Raw genomic sequence first — 18,802 nt, 5'->3', positions numbered from 1 at the left:
AAAAACTTAAAAGCTGCTAGGAATGGAGACATCCAGGCCATGAAGACTTGGATGCTGTCCCAGCAAGATCTTGTTCCTGGTGATTCCTTGCTAAAGAGGCTAGCAAGTCGCTTGTAAGAATGCCCATTTTGAGGAGCTGAATACACTTGACCCAACATATGAATTAGTAAATTATAACTAACAAGCCAGATTTACAATCCCCCACACTCTCCAGCTCACCATTCTACTGTGGTCACTGCTTCCTGAATCTTGTCCACTTTTAATGTGCTTGCTGTCGTCAGCTCTGCCACAATCTCAAAAATGTCAGCTTCAGAGGCATAGGGGTCCGGGTCATATTCATAGGAATAATATGACAGATCTGACTGTGGTGGAGGGCCTTCCTCTGCTGGAAAGGAAACCGTAGTCTCAGCTTTTGCTTTATCCAAAGAAACTGCATTTCAGCATCACATATTGCATCACAGAGAGAATTGGAATGACAATAGAGGGAAGGAATAGTAAGAAGAGAGACAAAACAGGAGCCAAATCAGTGTCTCACAGTGAAAAGGAGGCTACACATGTCAATAGTCCAGTGCATGCATGCTTAGATTCACATACAGGTAGAAAAGCTGCTGTAGATAGCAATTTTTGAGATCTCTTTCTGAGATCTGGACGCTGTAAAAAATAAAAGGAATCAAAGTGCCAGGCAATTTGAAAAATCTCTAAATCTCATTTTAAAGTATCTAATTTTAGGCATTAACTGAGATGATTAAGTTAGGAACCAGTTCACCCTACAATCTATATAGAATCAAAATAAAAGTCAGATATCTTTGGGAATACCGGATGTCACAGATGTGTTACACTGCACTCTGAAAATACCTCATCTGTGATGTCACATATCTTACACCACACCCTGAAAATACTTCATCTTTCACTAAGTCATAAGCTGAGCAATAGCTGAGATATGTCTGCTTCAGCACAGTCTCATACCACTGAGGAAATTCTAGCATTTAAGACAGGAACAGGCAGGAATGGATACTTCTCCCCCATGCATTCACTCCAGCCAATACTAAGACATGGGCAGGTCGCTCACACAGTGCACATCCCTCTCAAAGTGGCTGTGCCTCTCAGTGGGTGACTGCCCTCTGTCCAGAGGGTAAGGCTGCAAGATAAAACTTCTAGGAATATCAATAGGTCCCTGTTTCCTAAGCTGTTCCCTGAGCCAGCTCAGCTGTTCATCTTGCCTGTTTGCTTTCTATATACACTGCTCTAATCCAAACCAAAGCAATCACTGAAACATAGTTGTTGCAGGGAGGAAAAGTCCCCCTCATAAAAGCTTGCTTTATTTAAGGAGAACACTTGTCAAGGCCTTTGAAAACATTTGTTCTCTAGAAATAAAATATCTGAAGGCTTCCCTGTTGCCTCCCACATCCTCCCAGCAACAGGCTCAGCCCTAGGCAAGGGAATGCTTGCCTGAAAGCAGAGTCAGTCTGTGTTCACTTCTTCTTGGCCTTCTCCATGTGAGAACCTGCCAGATCATGAAGTTGTTCTACGAATGGATGATTGCTGTCCACCAGGGACAGAATTAACATCACAGACCTCACTCTTCCTAGGAATGCAGGACTGGAGTCAAAGCAAAGATGAAAGGCCGACATTTCCTGTTGCATGCAAACCACTCCCCCATCTCCAAATGTTTGCGCCTAAGCCAATGTTTGCTGAACACCGATGGGGTGAAAGGAAAAGTGGCCCATTGCCAGTTCAATCAATCCTAAAAGAACAGCGCTCCTGTGAACACTGTGCCTGCCAGGGAGTGTTGCAGGATGACTCCATCTAGAAGCAGAGCTCACTCTGACATTCCCATTAGATGCTAGTGATGGTGGATGGGAGAGTGTTTGTTTAGTTACTTATTTAAAATAATGACACCAAATAAAAGAATCGTAATACCACCAAGAATTTGCTTCCAGGTCCTGGACCTCCTAACTGCTGGAGCAGAACTGTACAAATAATATGGCTCCAGCTGCAGGGAGAAGGCTGAGGTGTCAAACAGCACGGAGCAGGGTTGGCTGCCTGCTCAGAGCAGCACAGAGTGCGACACTACAGCACCACTGATACCACTGAGTGCTGCTGCACCACACTTTGATCCACGCTTTTCCACCGAATACCTGCAGAAGCACAATTTTACTGTGATATCAACATATCTTCCAGCCCCATCAGCTACACATTTAGCATTTTTGGTAGAGAGGATATAGGCAATTTCAGAAGAACATTAAAGATCTGTGGAAGCAATCGAAGGACCACTGCACCAGAGAGATGGTACCAGAGCTACCGAGGATCCCTTAGGCTCTGAAATCCACCCATAATTTTGTAGCCTAGTGTGACAACAGTCTGAGGAAAGCCACAGACAGAAAGGCACTAAACACACCAATAGCCCACTTGGCAACCAAACTCCTGCTCCAAGAGCTTTCGTTCCAAATAAACATGACTGGAACAGGCTGTGAAAGAATGCAGGCAGAGCCACAATGCTTAGAGGCAGAGGTGGGTCCGTGCTACTCATGAAGAGCCTGCTCCATCTCCGAGTCTCACTAGTTCACCTGTAAGAATGAACAGCTGAGGAAGGGGATTCAGTCATGAGTGCTTCCCCTTGGCTTTCTCTTCTGTTGAGTCCTGTCACCCTGCACTCTTCTCACTAAATCAAGAGAATATTTCTGAAGCTGCAAAGAGAACCTACCCATCTGGGCAAAAAAAGGTTATGGTTTTAGGAACAAACCTCAGCCTTCTGCCTCACTTGCTGCAACATCTGCTGCAGACTTCTGAAAGGCAGTTCAGATGCTTTGACAACAGCTAGGTGCCACAAGAAGCACTGCATCCTGACTTTTCAGGATAGCCACATATGATTACTTACCTTGCATAGCATAACTCATAAGCTGCTGTTTATTCTAGCAAACTCACTGGGGTATATGGAACTATACTGCAAGTCTGTTTGCCAGTGAGCCCAAACACATTATGAAGTTCCCCACTGTTTGCTGGAAGGAAGCTGGCTCTCATTGTTTCCATTGCTGGGGTAACATAGACAAGAGCTAACAATGAAAGCATCAATCAAACCGAGCTGAGCCTGCACAAGTCATATGGCAAATACAGAAGGATTTCAGACAATATAAACACCACGAGGTTCTGCACGAAAATGGTATTTCCTGAAGATTAACACACTGAGGCGGTTCCACCAACCTGCCCTAATCTTGATTTGGCTCCTGGAGTTTTGCATCCTTTAAGGAAACCACAAATTTAGACATGGCTCATCAGAACTTTCACTAGAAACCCAGAGCACCTGAGTCGACTTAAACCAATCACATGCTTCAATGCTAACAAACCAGTGAGCCCAAATGAGACCCACGTATAAGGAGGGACTCATTCATTTGTTAAACTTTGATTCATGTACCGTGTGGTTGACCTGAGAGGAGGCCAGAGGATTAATGAAAATCACATGCTGGGCGCTTTTCCTGATGCAGGATTTAGTCTGTTTTATTTTTGAATGCTCACTCTGCCATGGCTGCTCAGACAGCTCATTTCAGAAGAGTGTCAGCCTTCCAGGAGACTCTCTGCTTTAGCACTCACAGATCCTAGAATGCAGCAAGCTCATACCATTTGTGAGCACTTTAACATATCCTTATGGCATACATGTGGTTATTAATCTAATGTGCATACAAATGCCACACACACACACACACACACACACAATCTGAATTGCCATTTTTGATCTTATTGATAGCCTACTGAGACAACACTACCTTTGTCTGTTTAAAACAGGAAACAGAGGGATATTTTTCTTCGATGTTTCAATGCAGATTATTTCAGAAACACTGTTCCGAAAATGTTTGTATTGTGGACTACTGTCAAGTTCCACATTTTTTTCCCAGATAACCATATTCCTATCAAATATGTATTTGAAAACAATGTAATGGCAGTCCCATTTTGTAGACCAGCAACAAAACACTTACTATGAACTTGCATACCAGCAACGTCCTACAGAGCAGTTTGGGAATGCTGCTTTATAGGGTTCAGATTGCGAACTGTTTCCATGCTGGGTGCATTGCATTTGCACAGAATAAAAGACAACAAGCATTCATTTCAGTTATTCTGACGGACAGAGATCTGATATATATTCACATTAAGTTCAGAAACAAAGGGAGGAAAAATAGAAGAGGCATTAAAACACTTTAAGACCGGACGACCTACAGAGATAGTCATGACAGAGCATTCACCATGATTTTACACCTTAAGACAAACATCCGTCAGCTTCCACAGAGCAGAAGGGTAAAGAACAGGACAGCCTATCTCATGTTGGACACATGAAGCCTGAACTTTGGTGCACAAGAAGGATATGGGAAGGCATGGAGACTTCTCTTGAAGAACTAACTTGTTTTTACCAATTTGTTGGGAGAGTTAGAGGCCAGGGAAAAATTAATGAGTGGAAAGCAGCCAGGAAAAATCTAGTCCAGTTTATTTACTAGAAACAGCATGAAACAAACTATTCTATTGACCCTCCACTGCTTCTTGGTGAGATTTATTGTGAGCCAGGAGCAAGTCTGACATGAGTCTTGGAAAAAAATGTATGAATATAAGCACCAAATAAAATGAGCAGCCAAATTCCTGGCTACTCCATCTACTGACCTTAAAATTTTTGCTCACTAAGGCCTTTATTCCAAACAGCAGCTCTGAAAGAATCAGGACTGCCAGCTCAATTTTTACACAGAACTATGAACAGAAGTTGATCCACCTGGATTCTAGTTTTTGCAATGGTTTTGTCTGTTGTCATGTACTGCTCAGTTGTTTGTGGAGACATATTACATCAGCCTGGTTTCAGATGGGATCTTTCCAGCTTGATATTAAAGACCGAAGCATTGCTCAAATATACCAAGGCTGAGAAAACAGTATGGTCACTTGCAAGATTTAGGCAACTGTTCATAGAAATTGGCATGTGCACCGAATCCAGCAGGTATCATGCAAGAATTTCTGAAAGGACTGGAAGACAGTCTGTAGCCGAACGCTTATCACCCTAAATTTCCTTGATGACTTCATTTTTTCTGATTTCTGTTCTGTCTTTTCTATAAGATAAAGGTATTCAGCATCTTTATTTAAACATGCTTAGGAGTTATGTATACTTTTGTATAATGATAGGATAAGCTTTAAACTTCTTAAAGAAAAAAGCCTTGGATAAATGCAAAGGTATGATATTACCTGTTGGAATTTGTTGTACACTGGGTTGCTCAGCTGTGTGGGAGTGCGTCTCCCTTTCTTCTGGCAAATTCTTGGCTGTAAGTAAAATAGGAAAACGCATTGGTCATAAAGTTTGTTAATGACTCTCTAGAAAATGTCTCAATTTAAGGTGGTGATATACTCAGTTCAGGTATACCAAACAGCACATCTTGAAAGCCCATGTGGAACCTCCAAAGTACGTTAAACTTAACGGACAGTATTTGTTACCTAGGATTATTCACCTCAGATAAGCAATATTACCAAATTTTCTCAGGTTCATTAAGATTGGTAAAACACGTATTCATGAGATCAGAAAATCCAGTTCTGAGCTAACCACGTAGGTAGCTGCTCTTACAAGTTAGTCTCCTGCAGTATGAGTAGCAAAATACCACAAAGCATGTTGTGAAGTCTCCTCTTTTCCCTACCACACACAAGTAATTATCGTTTGCTTAGATGAAGATTTCTAGTGTTCCCCAACTTGGTTGTAAGAGAAAAAGGGAGTTGAATGAAACCTACACGTAGAACACTGTGACATGGGGATCTGCTCTATCCTCGTATTATTCCTGCACGATGCTACTTCCATCTGGCAATGGTTCTGGTAAATCTGTCCATCTGATCCGCATACAGGCTCCCCATCATAGCCACAGTCTCGTGAACACATACATTGCTCAAAATACTCATCCTCCAAGCAGCCAAAAATATTATTGCATGGTCCAGAGTGAAAAAAGCCTGAAAAGCAAACAAAACATCCAAAGGAATATTTTTGCGTAGCATGGGGAAAGGAAAGATGGGGTGGCAGTTTTCTTATTTCTCTTATGTAAGTTTTCATGTTGAATTCTCTAAGACTTCTCATAGAAATTTACAAACTTAGTGGACTAAAATGCTCTGGGAAGAAAGCTGCAGCAGACTGCAGGTACAGGATAATGCAACTCTCCCACGGTTTGGATGACATACAGGATAGGAAGGAAATTATAGATTCTGGGAATAGTTATTCCTGTCTCTGACAAGTGAAATTGTTTGATCTTCCTGCAATTAACTGACGAACTCTACCACAAGATATTTTACAGAAAGAAAACCAAAATGCATTTAAAATAAGTTTTTACCTTTATGTTTATTAACATGTCTCACTTCTCACAGGTATGTCCAGATTTATACATTATATCTTGCCTCTGAAGCAAGTAATAATAGTCACTGGTGACTGGAGAGCAGACGACATTGGTCTGTTTCATTGTCATAACTTTAATGCTGCTATCACACAGACATCTGTAAACCTTCTACTAATACAGATACCGAAATAGAACATTTTTCTAAATATCATTTGGAGTTCTCCTCTAATTAACTCACAGACATTATGTCTGCAGGTTCCTTTTTCAAAAAAAATCTAAGCTTTGGTGTAACTTACCAACCCACTGGCTAGCTGAGCTCTCTACCTCGTTGCACGTTGGCCCATCACAGAGCTCCCGAGCCAAGGGACTGTTTTCACTCACATTGTAGAAACGAGTTGCTTCAAAAGCTGCAGGCCGAAAAGAATGAGAAATCACAATTAAGTCTTATGGTTAGAGCCCTAATGGTGGCAAAAATCAAAGGAAATCAGGCACATACCTGGCTCATAGTAATCATACACTTTGATAGGAACAGGAGCTGTTTTCCCAACTATATACTCTCTGAAAGCTTGAAACTTTACACAGGTCATGCACTGGCTAGGAATCTGCATGAAATGATGTAAAAGACTCATTGTAACAAAAACTACACTGTAAATGAAGAGAGAGACAAATAAATGCAGCATGGGCCCTAACGTAACACACTGTGCTGGACTCTTGGTGAAAATGAAGGTACCTCCAATACTAGGTACTAATACTGCCTCTTTTACGCTTTGGTTTCCAACAAAAACCACAACACTTGCCTACCTGAAAAGATACTCGGGCGACCAGACATTTAAAGCTGCATCATGATCCTCATCTGCAAGGGACTATTGACAGCAATACACAGTACCTATGCCCTACCCACTGGCCATTTGCCTTTCATTGAAAAGCAACATAATTATAAGAACCAAAATAATTACCTCGTCAAAATAAAAAAGGACTTTTCTTCCATCAACTTCATATCTTTTTAATCCAATTTGCTTGTTCATCAATAACTGGGAAAAAATGAACAGGTTTAGTTTCATCTCATTTTATAGAAAACAGTTTGAAAGAAGAAAGATTTCAGACTACTTAGAAAATGTATGGTCAGACGCTAAAACCCAGGGATTTCTTCTGCTGGAGATGGATGGTTCAGGAAGAGAGAGGGGAAGTGCAAAGAGGATTGAAGTTGCTGTCAGAAAACTGAGGAAAAAAATTGTCCGTGTTCTTTTTTCTGATCTGATGAGGAACGCTTGCAAGGTGCACCATGCTGGGTGTTCTTCCTAGTCCCTGGGGAGAGGGGTACATTTATTTCCCTCAGACTATGCCTGACATGTCATCCATAATCTAATTGAATAGCTCCCAGATTGTTTTCAGTACCAAGGCTCAAGCAAGACCTCAGAGGCACCAAAACACTCGATAAAGTCTTATTTACACTCTCTTAGGCCACTACTGCTGGATCACACCGGTTATTAAAGACCCCCCTTCTCCCACCAGCTGAAAAATCCAAAACATTCTTCTGCCAGGAAAATTAATCCTTACATTTGAAAAGAGCAGCCATTTGAAAGAGCCCTAGGCATCCTCCCGTTTGAGGGATGGGGTCAGGCCAGGCCTCTGCTACCCATTCCTCTGAAGCCTAGGGATTTGTAATACGCATTGTACCGGTCATACCTACAGAATACATCTACTTCTGTGTTTGTTTCTTTTTTTTTTTTTTTAGTTATTGGGACAACCTGTATATCCAAGGAGTATTAGAACAAGGTGTAAGAGTACTTCCCACATCTAGGGTGCTATCGTCCGTAATCTACCCCAGCCAATTTTAAAAATGCTGTAGATCACCTCCTCACGCTAACTGCAGGTCAGTAGATCATGAACACAGTGAAACAAGAGCACTTGTTTATGGAAATACTGCGCCACCTCAGAGAATGCAGTAACTATCTCCCTGGAACAAAATGCTAATGAATGTCCCAAGAAACATAAATAGTACGGTCTGATATAATTCTAGGAAGCTTTGTCTTCTTTTTTTTTTTCTCCTTAAGTTTCCATAAGAGATACTTTATGATTTTCCACATTTGGATAAATAACATCTTTGTATAACAATGGCTAGCATGCTCCATGTACTTGATCATTTGATCAGTCCTTACTGCTTTGATAAATTGTATTCAGAACACATCTGTTATGTGAGAAACATTTAATTCAGAAACTGATGGCCTGTGGAAAAGGACACTTAAATTTTAAACCCACTTCGGGGAGCAGAGGGCCAGAGCAGACACTTGAATTCTATTCTCCAAACTGTCCTGTTACTTCAACCTCTGTCACACCATCCTGTTTGTGACACAGAGATAATATTTACTAATTTAAAACAAAACAAAACAAAACAAAAAAACAAACAAACTCTTCCTAAGTTATTTTGAGGTCCCAGAATGAAAACTCTGTGGAAAGGAAGACAAAGAATTATTATTACGTATTAGAACAAATGACGCAAAACAAAAACTATTCCTACTGAAATTTGCCCAAACCTGCTACCAACAGCTTTAACTGTGAATTTCTTCAGCGTAGTGCTTCCAGTTGTAAAACCCTGCACACAGCTTCCTGCTATTACTGTAACAAGCAAAGGAACATGTGTTTAAGTCACACACAATATGGAAAGGGCCAATTTAATTTGTCCTTATAATTTTAGGGGCCTGGTGGTGGCTGTTATTACTCAGCAGTAGATGGCTGCAGACAGTCCTTTTATGAGGGCTTGGAGAGGCTGGCGCCACCGGGAAATGCTCAGCTCAGCTAAAGTTGCATTTTTCTGGTGAAGCTTGATATATACCAGCCTGTGGTGACCTCCTGACCTTGTCGACACCCAGCATTATTAGAAGGATTTGTGGCTGCACAGCCAGGGGGGCTGCCATCAATGCTCAGAGTATTCATTAACCATCGCTGCCCCGGAGCTGCACGTGGGTCCGCTCTGTGCACACTGCTCTCTTGTGAGGGCAAACAACAAACAAGGAAATCTGATTTACAGCCTTGCCCCTCCTCACCAAGAACAGAGGGAACGGCTAGGGTAACAAGAAAATGCAGCAATGGGAATGATGGGGCCTACCTCTGTTGAAGGTGGTAGCCAAAATACAAAACTAGTAACATATCGACAATGGGCGCGTGATTTTGAAATATTTTTGATAGCCAAAATTAAATTATAAGGGTATTTGCATCTTCACTGCCTACCCAAGCTATATGCTTGAGCTTTGTCCCTAATTTCCAATGCAAAGGATTTCTGCGGTAAGAAGGCTGAACTCAACTTTTCAAGGGGAACATCATTCCCAATTTAGCACAGTTTTCTTCTGTCCAAAGGAAGTAATTCACTTTTGGTTAAGGAAATGGACTGCCCAGTACCGAATCCCAACTGCAGAACCAAGCCACCTGTTACTATGTGCCTCGAGACCCTAACAGATGGGGTTACGCTGGGACTCTTGCTTCTCTACCCACAGATGCAGAACACGAGATTCAGAGGGGCGGGCAGATGACACAAGGGAAAGCACAACCAGCTCATCTGCTCAGTGCTAGAGAAAGCCTGTTCTTGCTTAATGTGCTGGAGAGTTCATTCAGCTGTGAGGAAATAACTCTTCTGCAGTAGCAGGGCAGCTTTCTTATTTATTTATTAACCCTTTGACTGCTTCCATCCAGGCCAGGAAGAGGGATATGACAGAATATAGAAAGGGCATGAAGCTGACACAGGGTGCTTCACAGGCATTGACACGTTATTTGACACAAGCAGGACGGGTAAGTCTCCTGCTCCAGTTTCACTATGCTCACTGTCCGTTTCTGATTTGGGAATACTGACCAGCACCTGGTCAAGGAGCTAGCAATGCTAAGGCACTAGCAAGATGATATTGAATGTGATGCAAGCATCTTTAAAGCCAAGAAAAAACAAACATCAAAGGCAGGGTGGTGTCACAGAGTCCAAGGCTTATGGCAACATCCTGGAAGGCAAGGGAGAATAGAGGCATTGCTAACAGAAGGGTTTTGAACCATGCAACACTGGGGAATTAGAATTAGGGTTTCCTTGCAGAGTATATATCCTAATATTAATCTCAATCCCAACTGTCTTCAGTGTTTCCTCTACTTAGAGCACACACAGCCCGCCCTGAACACAGGTTAGCGTAAATCATCAGACACCGCACAGGAGCAATTGCTGCGTGCGGCAGCCTTTAAGTGGTAACTAAATACAAAATAAGCATGTTTCATTTAAAAGTCTTTACCTGGAACACCTATCGGGACCAGCCATGTAAACAAGCCTCATGCCACAGCACAGCTGTCTTGGCATAAAGGAAAAAAAAAAAAAACAAAACTTCAAGGACTGAAATCATAAAATCACAGAATATCCTGAGTTGGAAGGGACTCACAAGGATCATCGAGTCCAACTCCTGGCTCCACACAGGACTACCTAAAAATCAAACCATATGTCGGAGCTTTGTCCAAATGCTTCTTGAACTCCGGCAGCTCGGTGCTGTGACCACTGCCCTGGGGAGCCTGTCCCAGTGCGCAACCACCCTCTGGGTGCAGAACCTTTCCCTAACACCCAGCCTGACCCTCCCCTGTCCCCACTCCATGCCGTCCCCTCGGGTCCTGACGCTGTCCCCAGAGAGCAGAGCTCAGCGCCTGCCCCTCCGCTCCCTCATGAGGGAGCTGCAGGCTGCCATGAGGCCTCCCCTCGGCCTGCTCTGCTCAGGGCTGAACAAACGAAGGGGCCTCAGCTGCTCCTCACATGTCTTCCCCTCCAGACCGTCTTTGGAGCCCGCCTTCTCATATCGCAGTGCCCAAAGCTGCACCCAGTGCTTGAGGTGAGGCTACACCAGGCAGGGCAGAGCAGGACAATCCCTTCCCCTTGACTGGCCAGCAATGCTGGGCCTGATGCCCCCCGGGGTAGGGGGGGCCCTTTTGGCTGCCAGGGCACACCGCTGCTGGCTCAGGTTCAACTTCCCAGCGACCAGGACCCTCAGCTGCCTTTCTGCAGGGCTGCTCTCCAGCCTCTCATCCCCCCGTCTGTACAGAGGTGGCAGAATCTCTGCAGTTCCTTGTGACACCAGAACATAGGGGGCCCTCTCGACTCTCAGCCTAGAAACTTTACTGTGTCCCCTGCTGAAACCAGTAAGGGAGATACTCACTCAGTACAGCCTGCACAACGGTAGCTCCTAGTTCTATAATTTTTTCTTAGCCCATTTCAGCAACAGGGAATTATTACTTAACCTAACCATTTTTCTCTTCTTCTGTAATCAAAATCCCTCTTCACTCTTTGCTTCAACTAGTTTCCTCCTTTTACTCCGCTGATAAAACTTTCCGTGGATTTAACACCGTAACGATATCCTGTCATTCTGCTCCTGTCCCATTTTGGGATCTCTGGTCCTGAGCCAGGTTTCCATCCATATTTTCTCTGCCATTATTTACGTAAATTACTGTGAAAGAGAACTTCCTTGAAAGCAGTACAAACAACTGTCATCCTAGCACTTCAGCAGGAGGAGATAAAATAGTAACCAAAACCACTACACGCCCCTTAATTTCCTCCTTTCTCTTACCACAAGGATACTGGAGACCTCCTATTGGTGGTCTTGCCTCATCTGAATAGCCATACTCATTTCTTGCACCATTTGTCACACGTGAGAGAATATCAAACATCAACATACAAATAAAAATCAATATATTTTACGTGTACGCATTTGAAAGCAAATCAGATTTTTTGACATGCAGCTTGTGAATGGATTTAAACTTTGATATTTCTTTTCACAGTAATAATATCCTATCTGATCAACATACGTCTCTGTACAGAAGTATTCCAAGCACAGCTCCCTAATACTGAAAGGGCCCGATTCTCTTCTCAGGGACTAGTGGACAGATTTCTCTGGCTTCACTGACAGCCCTAGGAGGCTGACAGCGGGCTTTTGGTATGGGTTATAAACCCCTGAGGAAGAACATATCCATCTCATATTCTCCAAGAAAATGCAACAGTGTTTGTAAGAAATTAGCCAAATCAAGTGAAATCCTAGAGAAGACAAAACAATGTGCACTTTTCCACTGAACTAGGATGTCAAATTAAAGTGCCTGGCCTTTGCTATGATTCTACTTTAAATTCCCCTCTCTCCCCTGCCTTCATCTATAATGAAGATAAGGTTATTATAGGAAGAAGTCTTTTTAAAACAAAATACTTTTTTTTCAGCTCTTTACCAGTTCTCAAGGATGCAGTTTAGTTCCTTTTTACACCTCTTCAGTTACACAGTCCTTAAAAACTAAGTCCTTAAATATTTGCAGCATAGAAAAAAACCAAGTGAATACACTGTAATGCCTTAACAAAATATAAAGCAAAGCTAAAGATTACAGTTCATCTCCCCTAGAGGGCTGGCTGGGTAAGAGGCACATTCTGTCCACCTCAGTTTGGCTTGCAATAAACATGATGTTCTCCCAGAAGAAAAAAAAAAAGGCAAAAAATTCCAAGACACAGAGCCTCCAAAGAAATGGAATCCAGATGTTGGAGATAACACAGCCCACTAAGAAGCCATAAACAGCTCCTGTTAGAGCACATTTTCACTTCAGCATTTCCAAATGGGTCTCATTTAATTACTGTGCTCTGTGCTTAGTAATAAACTTTCATTTGACTGTGTTCGGCAAATTTGTTAATCTTGCTCAGAACATCTGTTTACTCATTTCAGATAAATATTTTTTGACATGTGAAATCTCCTGCCCCCAATTTTAATTGCATTTTTTTCAGACAGTGCTCTAAGAGACAACAACATTTACTTCCTATTGCTCCCCAAAGGGAATCCCTACCAATTAGAGAGCCCATTCCCAGCCCAAGACCATGTCTTGCACTCTCATTACAACATCTTACCTGCTCTAGGCTCTCAATATCTGCACGAAACCCTGAGAACAATGGCACTTCCAAAACAGCCATGTTAGAGGATCCAGAATGCAGCCATCTTCCCATAAGAAAAAGAGAGAGAGAACGAAAATAAACTCCGGATCCAAGGTAACAAATGGTACATGGACAACTCAGAATGGAGCATAACTGAAACAAATTTCAGAGGAAAAAAATAAACAAACCACAAAGTGTCTACTCTTCTTTGAAGAATTTGTTGAAAGCCATAGACTACACGTTTTTAACAAAATCCTCTTTTCTGCTTTTATTCAACAAAAATTAAGGACACAGTTATAGGAGATGTCCAGGTGAATGGCAGAAAAGCAGAAGGAAAGATGTAGTCTCCTGTGGGGCCACTTGCCTTATTTTTCAATTAATCACTGAGAGAACGTTCTTTGGTAAAAGGGAATAACCTCTTGGAAGAAAAGAAGCTTCTGTGCTTCCTAAGTGGAGGGCTGCAAATGGATTGTGGTGTAAAAAAAATATTTCCCAACACAAAGTGGAAGTCATTCCACCCTGGTATTTCATAAATGGCCATTTCCCTCCAGCATCTAATTGGCACAGAGAAGTGTCTTTGCTAATGAGTCAGCAACCTCACTCTCTAGTTAATAGTGTCAAGGAATTCACTGCCTATATCATCTTGTGTAATATCAATGAAGACTCCAAAACACTGAAATCTAGAGTTGTTACTACTGAAGCATGCATTAAAAACAAGTGGGGTGGGGGGCACTGAAAGAAAGTTTATTTGGTCCATTTCAAAAGTTTTCATTTTTTTTGCAGCATGGCAGAAGTCAAAATCGTAACAAGAAAGCTCCTGCTAATTCCAGAACAATGCCCCCTTTTTCTCTGTATTCACGTATAGTCCACTGTCAACTGTCCCTCCCTTGGCAGCTTACCTGTTGGCTGATTAGTTGCACCACAGGCACTAAGACAATGAGCTGGGACCCTAGAGGGCTTATTTAGCTCACAGCCAGCACTGAGAAATACAGCACACAGCTTCCAGGACCAAAGTTGCCAAATCTGGCTCCTGCAGGGCTACCTGGAGGCCTCTGTATGGGTACCTCTAGGTGGGTGGGTTTGTGAGTTTGTTGAAGCAGTGCACAGAGCCAGCCTGGATGTAATGCTGCACCCAAGCTCATACGCCCACAGTGGCATTGGATGGTTTGTGGACTCCTTGGCTCCAGTTCAGAGCTAAGTCTCCCATAGAGACATTAAGCCTTTTTGATCCTGATCTAACTCCATACACCATACTCCCTAAGAAATCCTACAGTATCCCTTTACCTGCAATCACAAAGTCACAACCCTCTCTTTTTCATTCCCCGCCCCCCCCGCCCCAACTCTTCTTTACAGGAAAACATCCCAAGGACTTAATTGAGCACGACAACTCTTAAAAACTATTACATTCTGAGCAACATCCTAGCTCAACATGTTTCCACCATCACCCTTAGATGCACTCCTCTGTTCACGTTGCCTGAATAAGATGATGTAGGAGTTAAAAGAGCATCATTACAGGAAGAAGGGGAGGAAAGGGAAGATTTCATTTGCTTTTGTTTTCTTTCCAAGCAATCAATCTCCTTGGACTGGGCTTCCTCTCAAATTTCTGTCTTTGCTCCAACAATTCCCAGGGCAGAAAGTTTCAGAAATAACAACAGAAAGGTTGTGTTGATGCAGGGCAGCCTCCTTAGTTACAAGCATCTTTAAGGGACTGACAAGACTTTCTAAGCCTCTCTCCAATACCAGCTGCGGTGCTGATACAGAGGGGTGAAGAGGATGAGAAGGTGGTACTGTTATATACAGCGAGACAGACTCCAGCAAACTTTCGGATGATGAGTTTGAATTGCTTATCACTGACTGTTGTTAATGAAGGAAGGAAGAATTCAACTAGCCCAAAAAATGCCTGACCCAGGATTTCACAGGCTTGTAGCAATCAGAGTCAATGCATCTGCCAGCAACATAGCCCCGTGAGTAAGGGACAAGTGTGTTGACAGAGATAAGATCACATCTTTGCCTGGAGCCACTGCAACTAACTGTTTTCAGAACTGTAGTCTCTGTAAGGTTTCATATCTGTAGGAAGGAAGGAAACCGAAACTGATAGGGGAGAAAAAAATTTCCATTTCTTTGAATTACATCCAAGCTGTTCGCTTGACTTCTGCCATCTGAATGCGGTGATGTTGCAGCCCCACCACCTGCCACGCTCCTGGTCACAGATATACGGAGTGATTATGAAACCATCCCATTGGGAATGGTTTCTTCTGTGGCACAGTAGGACACTGTAAGCCCTCCCTATTTACTTTGGTTGTGGCTTTCCCTCTTTTGGGCAAACTTTCCAACAACCTCTTTTAAAACTAAAACATTTTGTAAAGAGATCAGCATCTCCTGATAATTGCAGCAGCACTGGCATGTTTAACCAGAACATGTGTAAGTGGATTGAATACATGACAAACTATTATTGCTGCTCTCTTTTTGTCTATAGGCAAGCTGTTTCCTCTTAATACCTTGTGTTTCCTAATCTGTAAAAAGAGATGTTAACTGCTCGTGTCTTTGCAAAGTCCTTTCAGATCTAGCAATGATGCTTCTGGAGCTTTAGTCTGGGATGCAGACTGACATTTCCTACCTAGTGCACGTCTCCAGTATAACTTTGTATTCCTGATGATCCCGATCTGAAGCTGGGTCATCATCATCCACCAATGCCCTCTCTCTGTGCAAGGTTTCAGAGCGATTCTCATCTGGAGAGACAGATCGCAGGAGATTTGGAGCTTGAAGATGCTGCTCTGACTTTGGCTCCTTCAGGTTAACCAGGAGCTGGAAAGCTGGTTTGGCGATTGGATCAGGCACGTTGTAAGTGACATCAATCTGCAGCAGAAAAGAGGAAAAAAAGGAACAAAACAAACTAAGGCAGTTTATAAGACCCCAATATTTTGTAGCATCTGCAAACATTCCCCAAAGACACACATAAACACCAGATCTTTTCAGAGAGAGGTAATGGCTGGCACAGAAGCAACCAAGGATTTAAAACACAGTTTTTAATTTAATATATATATAAATATATGTAGGTAAAGCTGTTCCAAAGCAAATCTACCCTGGTACAAATCATATTTACTTCCATGGTTTAAAGCAACACCAGGTTATTTAATTACTTTGAGAGAAATTCAAAGTACAACTCTTTCCTCACGGTAATCTGGGATTAAAAAACTAGCAGAGAGACTGTCAGTTTAGAGATCTCTTGCTCACATACTTTCTCCAGCCCCATAGCAACTTTACCTGCATCAGACAGCAGCCTTCACCTTTGGCACTCACAAACAGCCCCGTTGGAATACTGGGTATCTGGGGAAAATCCACAGTTAAGACAGAGACAAGACATGGCTATCAGGACGTAAATGAATATCAATTTTAGCTTAATTCTGTGCAAGAGATGTTTCCAGTTATTAAGGATACTGCACAAGTGAAATGAACATGGCTTGTTCTTTTCAGCCACCTACTTTTAACAGTGGTAGAAACAAGCAGCAGCTCAAAATAAACATCAGTCACTGGCTATGGTGAAAAATACCTTTGAGTGCTGCCTCCTATCACATCAGAACCCCGCCAAGAAACACCAGAAAGTTCCAAGATCTCACAGTGTTTAACTCGTACTTTTACCATTGCTGAACTCACCTGAGTTGTCATTCAGAACTCAGCTCAGATGGATCACTTTAAAAAACTGTCTACATTAACACAAAACCACTTACCACTGCAGTCTGGAGGACTTTCTTATTCATTTTGTTAAGCTCAAATGTCTCCTGGTAGTCTAGATTAGTAGAAGCCAAGGAAATGGTAAGATTGACTCCTCCAATGTAAGAAAGGATAGCATATTCAGCCAGAGCCTGCAGGGCTACACATGTGTCCTAGGGATCAGAAGAGGGAGATTAGAATAGTGAAGAATACAGGAGCACTCTAAACTTAGAAACAAGCACTATGCTGTACAGTCATCGGCTTTTGGTAGCAGAATCATTATTAATTCATATAGCAAAAGAAATCCCAGGTTTTGTTCACTTTTGCTTTCAAAGGCATCTGTAAGGACAAAGTCTAGATTCCTTTCAAATTATTAATTCCAGAAGGAAGTAGTAAAGAAAACTAGGAAGTTTTTCTTCTTACTAGGAAGCTTCTTCTGGACTCTACACAGAAACTCTGCATTAGCCATTCCTGAACCAATTGATTTCTACAACCGATTATGCATGCGCTGAAGCTACCTTTTTCTAAGACAGCCAACCTGAGTAGACGAGAATCCTCCAAGTGCATTCCTCTGCTGTGAAAGCCATTTTACCACTGGTAGTGCAGAGGCCACATCTCCTAGAAGCGTGTATGTCAGAAGGGCATAAGATGTCATTTCCACTTCTGCAGAAACAACTGAAAGAGAGGCAAAGGGATAGGGAAGATAAATTGAACTACTATCTAGAAGTGAGAATCACGCTAGTCTAGAAATAGTTCTATGAATATCCATTAACTAAAAATAATTAGAGGAAACACAGAAATAATAATGAAGTTTAATAATGCATCCAAGATTCACCATCTTCTAATTCCAACATAACCTCTTTCCTTTCCGCTACAGATGACCTTTTTACCTGATTTTATCCCACATGTAATTTCTCTCCCACTCTAGATCTACTTTGCTATTGCCCTTACGGTATACCTGTCCCGGACGTTTTCATATAATATCTGATTAAATCCTCCCTGAACACTGGAACACCTGTATCATATTAGAAAAGACAATGGCTTTAAGTGAATTGAAAATTATAGCACCATACATCGTTGTTGTGGCTTTGATAGTTAAAGTCTAGGAGAACAGTGCTGAAATGCTAGTGACTGCCAGTAAAAGATGGGTACATCATCCCTATGTCCATTTGAAAATACAAAGCTAAACAACTCTAAAATTAAATGTATTTGACTTCTCTCAAATTTATACTTCAAATGATTCCTCCCTGATGGAATACCCTATGGCTCTCACTCCTCTGTTATTCATGGTATTATTCCCTATGTCTATGAAACTGGAGCAAAAAATGATGAAATAGCTGGGACTGAAAAGCCAGCCCTGCCTCAGCCACATCTAGCTCTGTCTCTCATTTTCACTTAACCAGCTCTTTCAGAATAAAGCTACCTGTCTCTATCAGCTCTCATTCCTGAATGGCCCTTCATATGGACCCTGTCTTGACTGACTGCCATTTTCAGAACATCCTGGTAAAACAAGATTTCTTTAGGGACCAAAACTGGGAGGAAAAGCATGGGAAGTTTTGAAGTGTATTTTAAAAACAATTCACTAGAATAAATGCAGTCAGTGACCTGCTATTTCAGTCCATTGCCTTATTTTTGCTTTTGCAGTACAGGTACCTGATTGGGAGAGACCATCGTTAAATCCCATGAAGGTATCTTCATCAGTAACAAGACTTCCTGTCAAACTCCAGTGTGTAAAGCCATCTAGAAAAATAGGACAGTGGAATATGTATGATATTACAGGAGAACTGAGGATCAGCTTCTGTGTATGGGAAGAATCAAGCTTTACTATTGCACTGACTCACTGATTCAT

At 42.2% G+C, this 18,802-nt stretch overlaps 1 protein-coding gene across 7 annotated transcripts in view; it reads right to left on the bottom strand.

Moving 5' to 3' along the window:
- CPAMD8 (C3 and PZP like alpha-2-macroglobulin domain containing 8) overlaps positions 1-18,802 on the bottom strand; it is a 55,008-nt gene that overhangs the window by 4,844 nt on the left and 31,362 nt on the right. For 6 of the 7 annotated variants that reach the window (XR_010826796.1, XR_010826798.1, XR_010826799.1 and 3 more), the window contains exons 31-42: positions 18,607-18,693; positions 17,492-17,628; positions 16,971-17,126; positions 16,507-16,569; positions 15,860-16,098; positions 13,219-13,306; positions 7,292-7,366; positions 6,832-6,937; positions 6,632-6,742; positions 5,746-5,958; positions 5,212-5,286; positions 220-385 (exon numbers count right to left, since the gene is read on the bottom strand). Coding sequence is in view for 3 of the 7 variants with exons in the window: in XM_048077631.2 (XP_047933588.1) it covers positions 220-385; positions 5,212-5,286; positions 5,746-5,958; positions 6,632-6,742; positions 6,832-6,937; positions 7,292-7,366; positions 13,219-13,306; positions 15,860-16,098; positions 16,507-16,569; positions 16,971-17,126; positions 17,492-17,628; positions 18,607-18,693 (1,516 nt within the window). In the remaining 4 variants the exon portion in view is untranslated. The remainder of the gene's footprint in view (positions 1-219; positions 386-5,211; positions 5,287-5,745; positions 5,959-6,631; positions 6,743-6,831; positions 6,938-7,291; positions 7,367-13,218; positions 13,307-15,859; positions 16,099-16,506; positions 16,570-16,970; positions 17,127-17,491; positions 17,629-18,606; positions 18,694-18,802) is intronic. The other variant, XM_066984117.1, reaches the window with a different exon arrangement.

Source organism: Anser cygnoides, chromosome 27, assembly GCF_040182565.1.
Source record: "Anser cygnoides isolate HZ-2024a breed goose chromosome 27, Taihu_goose_T2T_genome, whole genome shotgun sequence".
Classification (NCBI taxonomy): domain Eukaryota; kingdom Metazoa; phylum Chordata; class Aves; order Anseriformes; family Anatidae; genus Anser; species Anser cygnoides.
This window is presented reverse-complemented; position numbering and strand designations above follow the sequence as displayed.